This window comes from Saccopteryx leptura, chromosome 2 (assembly GCF_036850995.1).
Source record: "Saccopteryx leptura isolate mSacLep1 chromosome 2, mSacLep1_pri_phased_curated, whole genome shotgun sequence".
Lineage (NCBI taxonomy): Eukaryota > Metazoa > Chordata > Mammalia > Chiroptera > Emballonuridae > Saccopteryx > Saccopteryx leptura.
Genome location: NC_089504.1, coordinates 380,087,866 through 380,102,145, shown reverse-complemented (window position 1 = coordinate 380,102,145; position 14,280 = coordinate 380,087,866). Strand labels below are relative to the sequence as shown.

General features: G+C 44.1%; 1 protein-coding gene across 1 annotated transcript in view; it reads left to right on the top strand.

Annotated features, from left to right (window-relative positions):
• Window positions 1-14,280, top strand: part of TECTA (tectorin alpha) — a 67,595-nt gene that overhangs the window by 32,719 nt on the left and 20,596 nt on the right. Inside the window, exons 11-12 of the mRNA XM_066365315.1 lie at window positions 1,821-2,382; window positions 9,701-9,900. Of these exons, the coding sequence (XP_066221412.1) occupies window positions 1,821-2,382; window positions 9,701-9,900 (762 nt within the window). The remainder of the gene's footprint in view (window positions 1-1,820; window positions 2,383-9,700; window positions 9,901-14,280) is intronic.

Genomic DNA, 14,280 nt, shown 5'->3' with positions numbered 1-14,280 from the left:
TCCTGCTTGACACCCAGTAGCCAAGAACATAGAAGGGAAGGCTTGGGAGGAGAAGCACGTGGGAGCCTCTGGGTACAGAGCACTTAGGATGTTAGTGTGAGTTTTCGAGGCAGGTGCCAGTCCCCACGGCCTTCGCTTCCTTCAGTGACCATCATATGTTTGTTCTGTGTTTACACACAGCACAAGTCATTCCATTGCTGGGTCTCCCACAGGGAAAGCCTTGTTCACCAGGTGTGATCTCCCTTCTCCATCCACTCTCCTGGGCCCTGGCACCGAAATGACCCATCACAGACCCCTTCACTCCTCCCTTCCAGGCACCTTGCCCATCTGTCATCTCCTCTCCCTCCTGTGCCTTTAACCAATACACATTCTTATTCTAAATAATTATTAACCAATGTCACCCCAATGAATTCAATTAAAAAAATGAAGACTTACCAGGTGGTGGCACAGCGGATAGAGTGTTGGACTAGGATGTGAAAGACCCAGGTTCAAAATCCTGAAGTCACTGGCTTGAGCACAGGCTCATCTGGCTTGAGCATGGGCTCACCAGCCTGAGCGCGCAGTCACTGGTTTGAGCTTGAGATCATAGACATGACCACCGTGGTTATTGGCTTGATCCCACAGGTCACTGGCTTGAAGCCCAAGGTCTCTGGCTTGAGCCCAAGGTCTCTGGCTTGAGCAAGGGGGTGGGGGTGGGGGAGAGATGTCAGATAAGAGAGAGATTAAATAGTCAGGAGAGAAGGTATTTCTGATTGGAGAGCAATTCAGAACACCCCACAGTAGCAGCACCTACCTCTTCCCCTGGGAAGATCAGCTCCCTCTTAGCCCTCAAAGTCGACTCAGTTTTCCATCATTGGCTCACCTAGCTCACCTAGAGTTATAGGGTTTGTCTCATCTGAATAAAAATAGTTCAAGGGGAGTGCAGTTCTGGAGTGTTACATGAAGAGATTTCCTTGTTTTCTGAATTTAAAAGTCTCCGGGAGGAAACGTGTTAGGTGCCCACTCTGTAAGGCTTTGTACTGGCTTCCCAGCATGTAGTCAAGTCAGGGGACGATGGTTATAAAGATCAGTAAAGTATGGGTCTTACCCTCAAGTTGCTCATAATCTTGTAGGTGAGCTAGAAATGTAGACAACCAGCTATAATATAAGGCAGAGTGTGATGTGTACTTCAATAACAGAGTACATATGCTTGATCTGGGCTGAAGGCAGAGAAGAACACAGGAGAAGTATAAATAGCGTGGTCTGGTTGCCCACGTGAGGGAGTGATTAATTCTGACCACAGGCTCTATTAAGCTTGCTTAATAGAAGATATGACATTTGAACAGGGTCTGGAGGATGAGAGGGATGTTGACAGATGAAGAATTGTATTCTAGGCAGAGGAACCAGCAATTAAGTAATTCTTCAGGAGAAAAGGTATATATATCCCAAAGGAATTAATAAATTGGGCTTTATCTAAAATAATTCTACAGTAGAGCTGGAAATACAAACACAGGCATTCCAGGTTTGGGTTTTTTAGTCTAAGCTTTAATTGAATTCTCACTACTCTCTCATTACATCGGAGGAAATATTCTGAACTCCCGGGGGAAATAATGCTATGTAAACAGAAGTCTCTGAAATAAATGGGTATATTAGTGTACAAAGGATAGTCAATTAAGCCTATTCAAATCTTAATAATGGTAGTTGACTGGCATAAACAACACTAAATACAAAGATTGTATTCAACATGCTCAAATCACCCTCTGGGACTATCTCTCTAAAGACTAATCATTAGGAGAAGATCCGGGAGATCGCTGGACTTTCTCTTCATCTTTCTCTTGCAGGTCAATAATGAACGGCTGTATCTACCCCTGAAATTGGGACAAGGGAAGATAAATATCTTTTCCTTTGGCTTCCATGTGGTGGTGGAAACTGATTTTGGCCTGAAGGTAGTATATGACTGGAAGACCTTCCTGTCGATCACTGTCCCGCGGAACATGCAGAACAGCACCTATGGCTTGTGTGGCCGCTACAACGGCAACCCTGATGATGATCTGGAGATGCCGATGGGTCTGCTCGCTTCCAGCGTCAACGAGTTTGGACAGAGCTGGGTGAAGAGAGACACCTTCTGCCAGGTTGGCTGTGGGGACCGCTGCCCTTCCTGTACCAAAGTGGAAGGCTTCTCAAAGGTGCAGCAGCTGTGCAGCCTGATCCCCAACCAGAATGCTGGCTTCACCAAGTGTCACAGCAAAGTTAACCCTTCCTTTTTCTACAAGAACTGCCTGTTTGACTCTTGCATCGATGGGGGCGCAGTGCAGACAGCCTGCAGCTGGCTACAGAACTACGCCAGCACCTGCCAGACTCAGGGGATAGCTGTGACTGGCTGGAGGAATTACACGTCATGCTGTGAGTCCTCCCCCTTATCTTGCCTTGTGTCTTGATTGGTGTGGGCAGGTCAGTCTTCCATTTCCACAGATTGAGCTTGTTGTCTTACACAACATGTGTAACCTCCCAGAGCCTCAATTTATTTACCTATAAAGTTGAGTTAATACTATTTATTTTTTCTTTTGAAAAACCTTTTAAATTATATTTTATTACTTCTTAATTTTTTATTTTTTAAACACAGTTGACATATAATATTATATTACTTTTCGTTGTACAACATAGAGGTTAAAGTGATCAACCCAATAAATCTATTACCCATCTGACACCATACATGGTTATTACAGCATTATTGACTATATTCCTTACTCTGTAATTTACATCCCTATGACTGTTCTGTAACTACCAATTTGTGCTTCTTAACTCTTTCACCTATTTTACCTATCCCCTCTAACCCTCTTCCCATCTGGCAAACATCAAGATGTTCTCTGTTCCTCCGCTTTTGGCTCTGCTTTGTTGGCTCATTTATTCTGTTGTTTAGATTCCATATGTAAGTAAAATCATATGGCATTTGTCTTTGTCTGATTTATTTTACTCAACATAATGCACTCTAGGGCCATTCATGTTGCAAATGGCAAGATTTCCTTATTGTTTATGGTGGAGTCATAGTCCATTGCATATATTCACTACTTCTTTATCCATTCAGCTATTGATAGACACTTAGGTTGTTTCCATATCTTGGCTATTGTAAATAATACTGCAATGAACATATGATGTATATGTCTTTTGGGTTTCTTTGAGTAAATACCCCGGAAAGAAATTGCTGGGTCCTCCTTGTCTCTTGTTATAGATGTTGTTGTAAAGTCTGTTTTGGCTGATGTAAGTATTGCTACCACAGCTCTTTTTGTTTGTTTCCATTTGCATGAAAAATATTTTTCCATCATTTGACTGTCAGTGTGTGTGTGTTTTCTGATCTGAAGTGAAACTGTTGTAAGCAGCATATTTAAGGGTCTTGTTTTCTTATCCATTCAGCCACCATATGTCTTTTGATTAGAGCAGGGGTAGTCAATCTTTTATACCTACCGCCCACTTTTGTATCTCTGTTAGTAGTAAAATTTTCTAACCGCCCACCGGTTCCACAGTAATGGTGATTTATAAAGTGGGGAAGTAACTTTACTTTCCAAAATTTATAAAGCAGAGTTACAGCAAGCTAAAGCATATAATAATAATTATTTATCAAGTACATTATGTTGGATTTTCACTAAGTTTGGCAGAATAAATCTATAAAACAACTTACTATAGTTAAATCTGTCTTTTTATTTATACTTTGGTTGTTCTGCTACCACCCACCATGAAAGCTGGAACGCCCACTAGTGGGCGGTAGAGACCAGGTTGACTACCACTGGATTAGAGCATTTAATCTTGACATTTAAAGTAGTTGTTTATAGATATGTAGTTATTGCCATTTTATTATTCATATTTTTATTCTTTTTTTTCTTCTATGTGATTTTTAAAGATTCTGTCTTTGTCTTTAACGTTTGGCATTTTAATTACTTGTCTTGGTGTAGGCCTCTTTTGGGTTCATCTTGTTTGGGACTCTCTGAGCTTCTTGGGCTTATATGTCTATTTCCTTCATCAGATTAGGGAAGATTTTCATCATTATTTCTTCAAATAGGTTTATAATTCCTTGCTCTCTCTCTTCTCCTTCTGATACTCCTGTGATGCAAATGTTGGTACAACTGATGTTGTCCCAGCGGCCCCTTAAACTATCCTCATCCTTTTTTATTCTCTTTTCTTTTTATTGTTCTGATTGGGGTTTTCTGCTGCCTTATCTTCCAAATTGCTGACTCAGTCCTCTGCTTCATCTACTCTATTATTGATTCCCTCTAGTATAGTCTTCATTTTAGTTATTGTATTCATTTATGACTGTTCATATATATATATATGTATATATATATACATATATATATATATGTATGTGTGTGTATGTGTGTATATTTACTATCATGTTTACCGTCTCTTCATTGTTGAACCTCTCGCTGAGATCACTGAGCACTGCTATAACCAGTGTTTTGAACTCTGTGTCTGGTAGATCACTTGTCTCCATTTTAGTTGGTATCTTTTTCTGGAGTTTTGTTCTATTTTTTCATTTGGGGCATGTTTCTTTGTCTCCTCATTTTGGTTACTCCCTGTGTTTGTTTCTGTGTATTAGGCAGAGCTGCAACATCTCCTGGTCTTGATAGGGTGGCCTTCCACAGTAGGTGTCCTGTGGGGCCCAGTGGCAAAGCCTCCTTGGCCACCTGAGCTGGGTGTTTCAGATGTGTCCCTGGTGTGGGTTGTGTGTGCCTTCTGTTGTAACTAATGCTTGATCATTGTTGGCTGATTGCTCAGGATGATTGTAAGGACTGACCGTGACTATAGCAGAAGAGCTGTTGTCCAGGAGATAATCTTGTGGACCAGAATTCACTTTAGCAGGGCTCTGGTGCCTGCCCTATGGGTGTGTTGTTTGTGGAGGTGTTTGGGTGGTGCCCTGGTGTGGTTTAAAGCTGACCGTCAGGTGTGTTGGTTCTGGGGTCTTTCAGGAGGGACTTTGATGCAGGCCAATGTCAGTTGCTCCCTATGCCCTGCCTGCAGCTACTTGTTGTGAGCTACAAAGTGATTTGCAGATTGTTGCCACAGTGTTGGGCTTGTAAGTGCCTGGAGACGGAAGCTGCAGCAGACTGAGGCTGGCTGCCGTGAGTGCAGGCTTCAGGCACTTGCTCAGCAAGAGGTATGGGACATGCTGAGGCCAGATGTTGCTTGTTTGGGGTTTGTGAAACTTTGAGAGATTGTAGGAAAGTTCACAGCATGAGCCAAGACAGGCTGTTGGTATGGAAAAGCCACCGAAAGCAGCGTGGATGGGCTTACAAGTTGGGTGAGGCAGGGTCTTGGGGTATCACCAAGGTTTTAGCTAGGTTGATGGAGACTCAAATATGGTGCCCAGCTGTGTGTGCAGGCTGGGTGGGGAGAGGGATCAGCAAAGGAACAACGACTTCTGCCAGCTCTGATGTCTGGGAGAAAACTGCTCCTCCAGCCCTTGCCCTGAAACCAGATAGTTCAGTTCCTCCCCATGTGTCCCTGGCACTTGTCAGGCTACTGCCTCTGAGCTGGAGCTCAGAGCAAGTGAGTCCATCAGTGAGTAAGTCAATGTGTGGGCCCTTTAAGGTGAATGCCTGGGACTCCCTCCATCTCCCTCAGCCACAATCCCTGCTGGTTTTCACAGCCTGAAGTTATGGGGACTCCTCTTTCCAACCCTGAAACCCTGGCCTGGGAAACATGGTATGGGGCTGGAACCCTTCACTCCTCAAGGGGAACCTCTGCAGCTGAGAGATCCCTCCTCACTTTTATCTGCCAGACGGGGATGTGGGACCAGCTTGTTTCACCTCTCCACCCCTTCTACCAGTCTCGATGTGCCTTCTTCAGTATATTCTTACTTATAGGACTGGGCTTCAGGCAGTTCTCAGTAATGGTTGTTCTGTAGTTCACGTGTAATTGTGATGTGGTCACGAGAGACAGTGAACATAGTGTTTACTTACTCCACCATCTTGAGCCCATCATTTATGTAAACACAGAGCACCATCCATGGCATTCGGACTCAGCAAGTACACAATAAAATTCTAACAAAGAACTGATAGGGCAAGAGTGAGTGAGTTAGTTCGTTCTAAAACCTCTTGGGCCCATCACGGTACCGGTGATGTATGGGCTTTCTCTAAGTGTGTTATTCTATTTAATTCACATACGTCATGGATTAGACTTCACACTTAGGAAGCTGAACAAGATGTCAAGAGCATCAGAAACAGAATTAGAGCCCCTGGATTTCAGGCTGGCTCTATCTATCAGGATTAGACCAGGATTAGTGTAACCTTGGAGCATTACACTTTTCCTCCCTGGTTCTTAGTCTGTCTCCCCCCAACCCCCACCATAATGCTGTGATAATGTTATTGTCTATGTACACCCTTTATGCTGCAGCAACATGAGGTGGATAAAATTAGGTAGCCGAAAGCACACGGCACATCCTATGCATGCTAAATTGTATTCTTGTTACATTAATGGCTTGCTCTGGGCCAATCTCAGTGCTGAACACTCCATTAACATTATCTCACTTATTCTCTTCAATAATGCAATTAGTTAGAGAGAACCTGAGACTCAGAGGAGTTATGTAACTTGCTTAAAGACATAGGATCTCCTCGCAAGGTCTGAATTTGATTTTCCAACTCCGAAGCTTATGTTCTCAACTCCTACCCTCTATACTGCGTGCTGAAATAATTGGCCCACGCTCAGCATGTCACAACAGGAAAAAACTGGGAGGAGAAACCACTATTGGTCTTTGGCCTTAGTCTGTTTTGCCATCTCAAGCTCATTAGCTATAGTAAATTTCTTTTTAGACCTAAGTGTATAAAAAGGCTACAAATTGATGCCAAATGCATGGAGCTCTAAACAAGTGATACAGCAGGTGGTCCCAGGGAATACACTCCCTTTGCATCCTGGAAAAAGGATATTTGGATGAAAAACCAGAAAATGTTGTAGTTTAATGTTCACACAGTTCATTTGCATGCCCCCTAACTGTGTTCATGTAGATCGTGGGAGGAAATGGGGAGAGGGAGAGAAAGATGCTGACACCGTTTCATCCAGGCTCGGTCCCTGAGTGAGGGATTGGAGTAATGATGCCAGTAGGGGTGACTGCCTGGACTAATGGGCCTCTGATGACTTCAGTAAAATAAATACGCCTATAAAGAAAGTCAAGGTCTGGATAAATCCCCAGAGCTCCCCTGAGTGCAGCAGGGTCAGCACAGTCTGGACAGTGAACTTACCTTTCTTCAAACAAAAAACCAGGTTGTGGACCCAGGGGCCTTGGAATGGCGCAGGATAGGAAAGAGTTTTAAGAAGGACACTCTGCCTGCTTCCTCGTGAGACCTACTACAAGGGTCCCCTCTTTTGCTGTAGCCAGGTTGTGCGGCTGAACTGCTCTGTAGGATGGCTGGGATAGATGTGCACCAGACCCCTGCTTCCAGCGGCAGTGAGCAGGGATATCACAGGGATGTCTCTGAGGAACTGCCTTAGTGTTTTCCACAGCCATCATACCATTTTGCCATTTGTCAGTGGTGCACAAGGGTCCTAATTGCTCTGCCTTTTTGCTGACACTTGTCATTTTCCTGTTTTTCAATAGCAGCCATTCTAATGGGTACAAGGTCTCATTGTAGTTCCATTTGCATTTCTCTGATGATTAATGCTATGGAGCATATTGTCACGTGCTTATTGGTCATTCACATATCTTCTTTGGAGAAATGTGTATTCAAGTCCTTTGCCCATTTTTTCATCAGGTTTTTTTCTTTTTAAAGTTCTCTGTATAGCCTGACCTGTGGTGGCACAGTGGATAAAGCATTGACCTGGAACATTGAGGTCGCTGGTTCTAAACTCTGGGCTTGCCTGGTCAATGCACATATGGGAGTTGATGCTTCCTGCTCCTCCCCCTTTCTCTCTCTCTCGCTCTCTCTCTCTCTCTCTCTCCCTCTCTCTCCTCTCTAAAATGAATAAATTTTAAAAATCTTAAAAAAAATAAAGTTCTCCATATATTCTAGGTAGTAGTCCCTGGTAGCTACTGCATTTAACTTTTCCTATTTCCAAGGATTATAAAGTATGTTGATAACAATCAGTGAGGATGTGAGAAAATAAACCTCCTCCAATAGCCTGGTAGGGGGATAAATTGACACAGCCTCTTTCTAGGGCGTTTCGGTTGCATCTATCAAGAGCTTAAACAAGCACATCCTTTGACCCACTAATGCCCTTTCAGGAATTTATTGTACAGATTTCACTTACTCATGAGGGCAAAGATAATGTAACAGGATACTCACAACAGCACCATTAATAACATATAAACTATATCATGCAGCATTACAAAAGCAATAATTCAAAGCTATATGGTGTTGAGTAGACATCTTCACATATTAGTAGTTACGCTTTTTAGATACACCTACTAAAATAACTTCCCATAAAACTTTCAAGTGAACCTGTCTAATGATTGGCTAGCATTTACCTGAACACTTATGTGCTGAGCGCTGCTCTGAGCACACAGACTCACTCAGTCCTTCCCAACAAGTCATGAAGTAGGTGTTACAGGTTTCCGCACTTTATAGATTGAGGAGCTGAGAACCAGAGAGGCTACAAAATGGGCTCTGGTCTCTTCCATCTGGTCCTAGAGCCCACACTCTCTTCTAGGACCCAAACTGCTTTCCATAAAAGCATCTGCGTACATTTGAAACCTGTTAAAAAATTTTTTTTTCTTAAGTGAGAAGTGGGGAGGCAGATGGACATACTCCCACATACATCCCATTTGGGGTGTATACTCCCATCTCTGCCCGTTTGGGGCCACTGCTCTGTTGCCCAGCAACAGAGCTATTTTGAGTGCTGGAAATGAGGTTATGGAGCCATCCTCTGTGCCCAGGGCCAACTTGCTCCAATCGAGCCATGGTTGTGGAAGGGGAAGAGAGAGATAAAAAGAGAGAGAAAAGAGAGGGGAAGGGGTGGAGAAGCAGATGGGCACTTCTCCTGTGTGCCCTGACTGGGAATCAAACCCGGGACATCTACATGCTGGGCCAATGCTCCACCTCTGAGCCAACCGGCCAGGGTCATTTGAAACCCATTGAACATAGTTGACATGGGTCAGTCTAAACACACACACACACACACACACACACACACACACACACACACACACACAGCATATTAGCCTTGTCAAACATCAAGGGGCTCAGGAGCCTACCATTTATACACCACTGGCTTAGAAAATGGTTCTGTGGAAGTTCTGAGATGAAGGGGTGTTGTTAGTACTGGCACAGGAGTGGGGAACATTATGAGTAAGATGGGACTCCACCTAGGACTTGAAGACTGGGGCATCTGGATGGGCCAAGAGGAGAGAGAAAGGCATGCCTGGGGAGATCCATGTGAGTGGGGACCTAAAGGCAGGAATGAGCATGGGTGCCTAACTGAAGTCGAGATGCTTGCTGGGAGGGGGGTTTAAAGGCAGCCAATTACAGGACCTCAAAAACAAGCTGAAGAGAAGACAAAGATTGTGTGAGGAACCTCTGGTTATCTTCATCTGCTCTTTGGTCCATTATTTAAGCATTAATAAGTCAAGGGCTCTGAATCAGCAGAGCAGGTCATGATCAGGAAAGGTGGTAAAGTTCTCCCACCCCCTCCCCAACACGCACACCCTCCATCTCCCTGAGTGGGTGAGCGATGGCCTCAGGAGACCGCTTACGCTTCTTGCACCTGCACGAGTTCTGACTTGTGTCTTCTGTTGCAGCCGTCACCTGCCCTCCCAACAGCCACTATGAGAGCTGCGTGAGCGTCTGCCAGCCCCGCTGTGCCGCCATCCGCCTGAAGAGCGACTGCAACCACTACTGCGTGGAGGGCTGTCAGTGCGACACGGGCTACGTCCTCAATGGCAAGAGCTGCATCCTGCCCCACAGCTGTGGCTGCTACTCGGATGGCAAATATTACGAGGTAGGGGAGCCCAGCCCTGCCTTTCCCTCCTTGCCCATCTCCAGATTTCTCTCCAGCTCCAAGAGGTTCCTCACAGGTGACCAATCCTCCCACTTTCTTATGAAGATTACGGTGCCGATTTGCAGGGAAGTGGAAGGACAAAGAGGTTAAGGACAGGTCAGTAGAGGCTCTTGCTAACTGAGTTTTGGATTTGGGAACACATTCGGGCCTCCCTCTGCTCCTTCCTCGGCCTGAGCAAGGTCTCCAGCACTCCGCCTCCCCTCTTCCCTAGCACCTGCGTTCCTCTCTCCACCATGCCCATCTCTAGAACCTTTCTGGTTGCGTCTCTTGTTAATCTTAGTTTGAAAGCTTCTGATATGGCTATTGTTGGGAAATACAGAGGCTATGAATCTGACAGTTGTAGCTGTCATAGCTGAGGACATTTCTAACTGGTAATTATGGGGCTTGAGGCCGGGAGGAATAGCTCTTTCTCTTCTGGCTATTGAGGCTCTGTGGGAGCAAGTGGAAGTGTGGCCATCTGTCACATCTGTCCACACTGTCCCCAGAGACTTCTATCTGAACTAATTAATGCTATGCTCCCACATCCTACTCTTTCCTTCCCTATATAGGAACTTAAACATCGAGCTAATGAAAATGTCTTTTGGAAATCTCGCTTAGTAAAACGTATTAGCTCACTAAGTTGTTTACTTTTTGTACTTTTTAAGTTTTATTTATTTTGACTTTAAATATTCTTTTATGTTTCAATTACAGTTGACATATAATATTATATTAGTTTCAGGGGGTACAACTCAGTGATCAGACATTATGTAATTCACTAAGTGATCACCTTGGTAAGTCTCCTACCCATCTGACACCACACATAGTTATTAGAATAGTACTGACGATCTTCCCTAGGCTGCACTTTACATCCCTGTGACTATTCTGTAGCAACCAGTTTGTACTTCTGATCCTGTCACTTTTTCAGCCAGTCCCCCAAACCCCCTCCCACCTGGCCACCATTGAAATGTTCTCTGTATCTATGAGTCTGTTTCTGTTCTGCTTATTCATTTGTTTTGTTTTATAGAGTTAATTGTAGATAGATATATATTTATTGCCATTTTGTTATTCATATTTTTGATATTATTTTTCTTCTTCTTAAAGAAGTCCCTTAACATTTCAGGTAATACTAGTTTGGAGATGATGAACTCCTTCAGCTTTTTCTTGTCTGGGAAGCTCTTCATATGTTCTTTGATTCTAAATGATAGCTTTGCTGGCTGGAGTAATGGTGGTTGTAGGCCCTTGCTTTTCATCACTTTGAATAGTTCTTGCCAATCCCTTCTGGCCTGCCAAGTTTCTGTTGAGAAATCAGTTGACAGTTTTATGGGAGGTCCCTGGAGGTAACTAACTGGTTTTCTCTTGCTAGCTTTAAGATTCTCTCTTTGTCTTAATATTTTGCACTTTAATGATGATGTGTCTTGGTGTGGGCCTCTTTGGGTTCATCTTGTTTGGGACTCTCTCTGCTTCCTGGACTTGTATGTCTATTTCCCTCACCAGGTTATGAAAGGTTTTCATCATTATTTTTTCACATAGGTTTTTAATTTCTTGCTCTCTCTCTTCTCCTTCCGGTACCCCCCTGATGTGAATGTTGGTAACTTGAAGTTGTCCCAGAGGCTCCTTATACTATCCTCATTTTTTAGATTACTTTTTCTTTTGACTATTTTGATTGGGTGTTTTCTGCTTTTTTAGTTTCCAAATCTCTGATTGGATCCTCTGCTTTATCTGCTACACTATTGTTTCTCTGTAATGTATTCTTCATTTCAGTTCATGTTTTCTTCATTCCTGACTGGTTCTTTTTTATATTTTCTACTTTCGTTTTTATGTTTCCCATCTCTTCGTTGAAGTTCTAAGTCCATTGAGCATCATTATAACCAATGTTTTGAACTCTGAATCCAGTAGATTACTTGTCTCCATTTTGTTTAGTTCTTTTTCAGGAGTTTTGTCTATTCTTTCATTTGGGTCATGAGTTTTGTCTTCTTGTTTTGGCAGCCTCCCTCTGTTTGTTTCTGTGTATTAGGCAGAGCTGCTATATCTCCCATGCTTGATAGAGTGGCCTTATGTAATAGGTGTCTGATAGGGTCTGCAGCGCTGCTTCCCTGACCACCCTTGCTGGGCACTCTAGGTGTGCCCCATCCTCCTATGTGAGCTGTGTACACCCTCCTGTTGTACACAAGTCTTGATTGCTGTTGACATGCCATGGGAGGAATTTACCCCAGGCCGGTCCACTGCAAGGACTGGTTCTGGCCATCAGTCATCTTGGTGGGTCTGCTGTGCAGGGGCCCATCCCAAAGAGCAGGACTTCCTTCAGCAGGGCTCTGGTGCCCGCTGAGTTTTCCCCTTGAATGTGTCACTTGTGAGGGTAGTTGGGTGGTGTTTTGGTGTGGTCTTAAGCTTTCCACTGGGTACACTGGCTCTGGGGCCTCCTGGGAGGGCAGGTCAAGGTCAGCCACCACCTGGGTTCAGTAGGGGGCCACCTGGCATGAGATTCAAAATGATCTGCAGATGGCTGCTACTTGTGCTGGGCTTGGAGGTGCCCAAGACAGGGAAAGCTGAGAACCAAAGCTGGCTGCCACTAGTGCTGAGCCTGGGGCCACTTAGCAAGAAGTATGTGGTGCCTGGAGGCCACGTACTTCTTAGGAAAGTCTGCAGCATGAGCCAAGACAGGTTGTTCCTATGAAAAGCCAGTGGAAACCATTTGGGTGGGTCCATAAATTGGGTGGGGTGGGGTCTCAGGGCAGAGCAAACAGAGACAGCTAGGTTGATAGAGATTCAGATATGGCACCTGCCTGCTGGCTTTGTGGGGAGAGTGCTCAGCAAAGGAACAATGGCCTCTGCCAGCTCTTCTGTCTGGAAGAAAGCTACCCCTCCAGCTCTTGCCCTGATGCCTAACAATTCCATTCCTCCCCATGTGCCCCTGGTACTTTCCAAACTGCTGCCCAAACAATGGAGCTCGGAGCAAATGAGTCCTAATAAGGCTGTGTGGGCCCTTTAAGAGAAACTGTCTGGGCCTCCTACAACCCTCTGTCTCACTCAGCCACAATCCCCATTGGTTTTTACCATCAGAAGCTATGGGGACTTCTCTTCTTGGCCCTGGAACCTGGCTGTGGGGCCTGGTGTGGAGCTGAGATCCTTCACTCCTCAGGGGACCCTCCTGAGCTGAGCTATCCCTCTCTATTTTTATCCGCCACTTGTGGATGTGGGACCAGCCTATTTGATCTCTCTGCCTCTCCTGCCAGTCTCCATGTGGTTTCCTCAGTACATCCTTTTTCAGTTGTAAGACCTCTGTTCAGCTGGATTTCCAGTGGTTCTGAATGATGTTCTGTAGTTCAGTTGTAATTTTGACATGGTTGTGGGAGGATGCAAGTATAGCATTTACCTACACCACCATCTTGGTCCATGTAAAGTCTTTATGTGCCATTATACTGTGCGTGAAGGTTCTTGCCTGGAGGTATTTGGTCTATGCTTCCGTCTCAAGCCCATTCTCTCTTTAAACAACATCAATACCTTACATTGGTGAGCAGACAGCTGAAAACAGCAAATAACAAGGAGCTGCTATTTGCAGATCACTGTGCTAATGGTATTGATGGGGATGATAACACACGTTTCCTGCCTTAAGGAGTTTAAAAATCTATTTCAGAAAGAGAAAAGAATCCACTTTAAAGAACAAGAAAACAATTACAAAATAACGAGTAAAATATAATACCCCACAGAACTAATCCATTTTAAATGGAAAAAATAGCAGCATTCAAAAGACTGAATTAAAATGTCTGAATTGGAAATAAACTAGGCAAACATAACTATTATCTCCTTTTTGTAAAGATGTGTTGACTTGTCCAAGAACAATTAAGTTGACGTTACTTTGAGAATAAGGGAAAGAAAAGAACAATTAAGTTGACTTTACTTTGAGAATAAGGGGAAGAAAAGAAATGTTGACGTTACTCTCAATTTTACTCTCAGTGGGAAATTTGCTTAAATGTTATATGAGAAAGACAAGGAAAAGTAGAGTTAAATAGTAGAGCTAATCAAAGAAGACTTCTTGGGAGAGGTGGGTTTTGGAGTTAGCTCTTAGAAATACCGATAATTTGAAAGGAAAAGGCAGAACCCATGGTAGATAGTAATAATAATAAATCCTGCTTTCTTACAATCTAGAACAGCGGTTCTCAACCTGTGGGTCGTGACCCCCACCGGGGTCACGACCCACAGGTTGAGAACCGCTGATCTAGAAGAAGAAAAGCACTCTTCTGATCCTGCTTTGTAGCAAGTGATGGAAGTCTATAGCTACTGAGTCATGCACCCCTCAGCAGAAATCCTGGCCGTCTGTGGCATAATGGAATGAGACTTGGG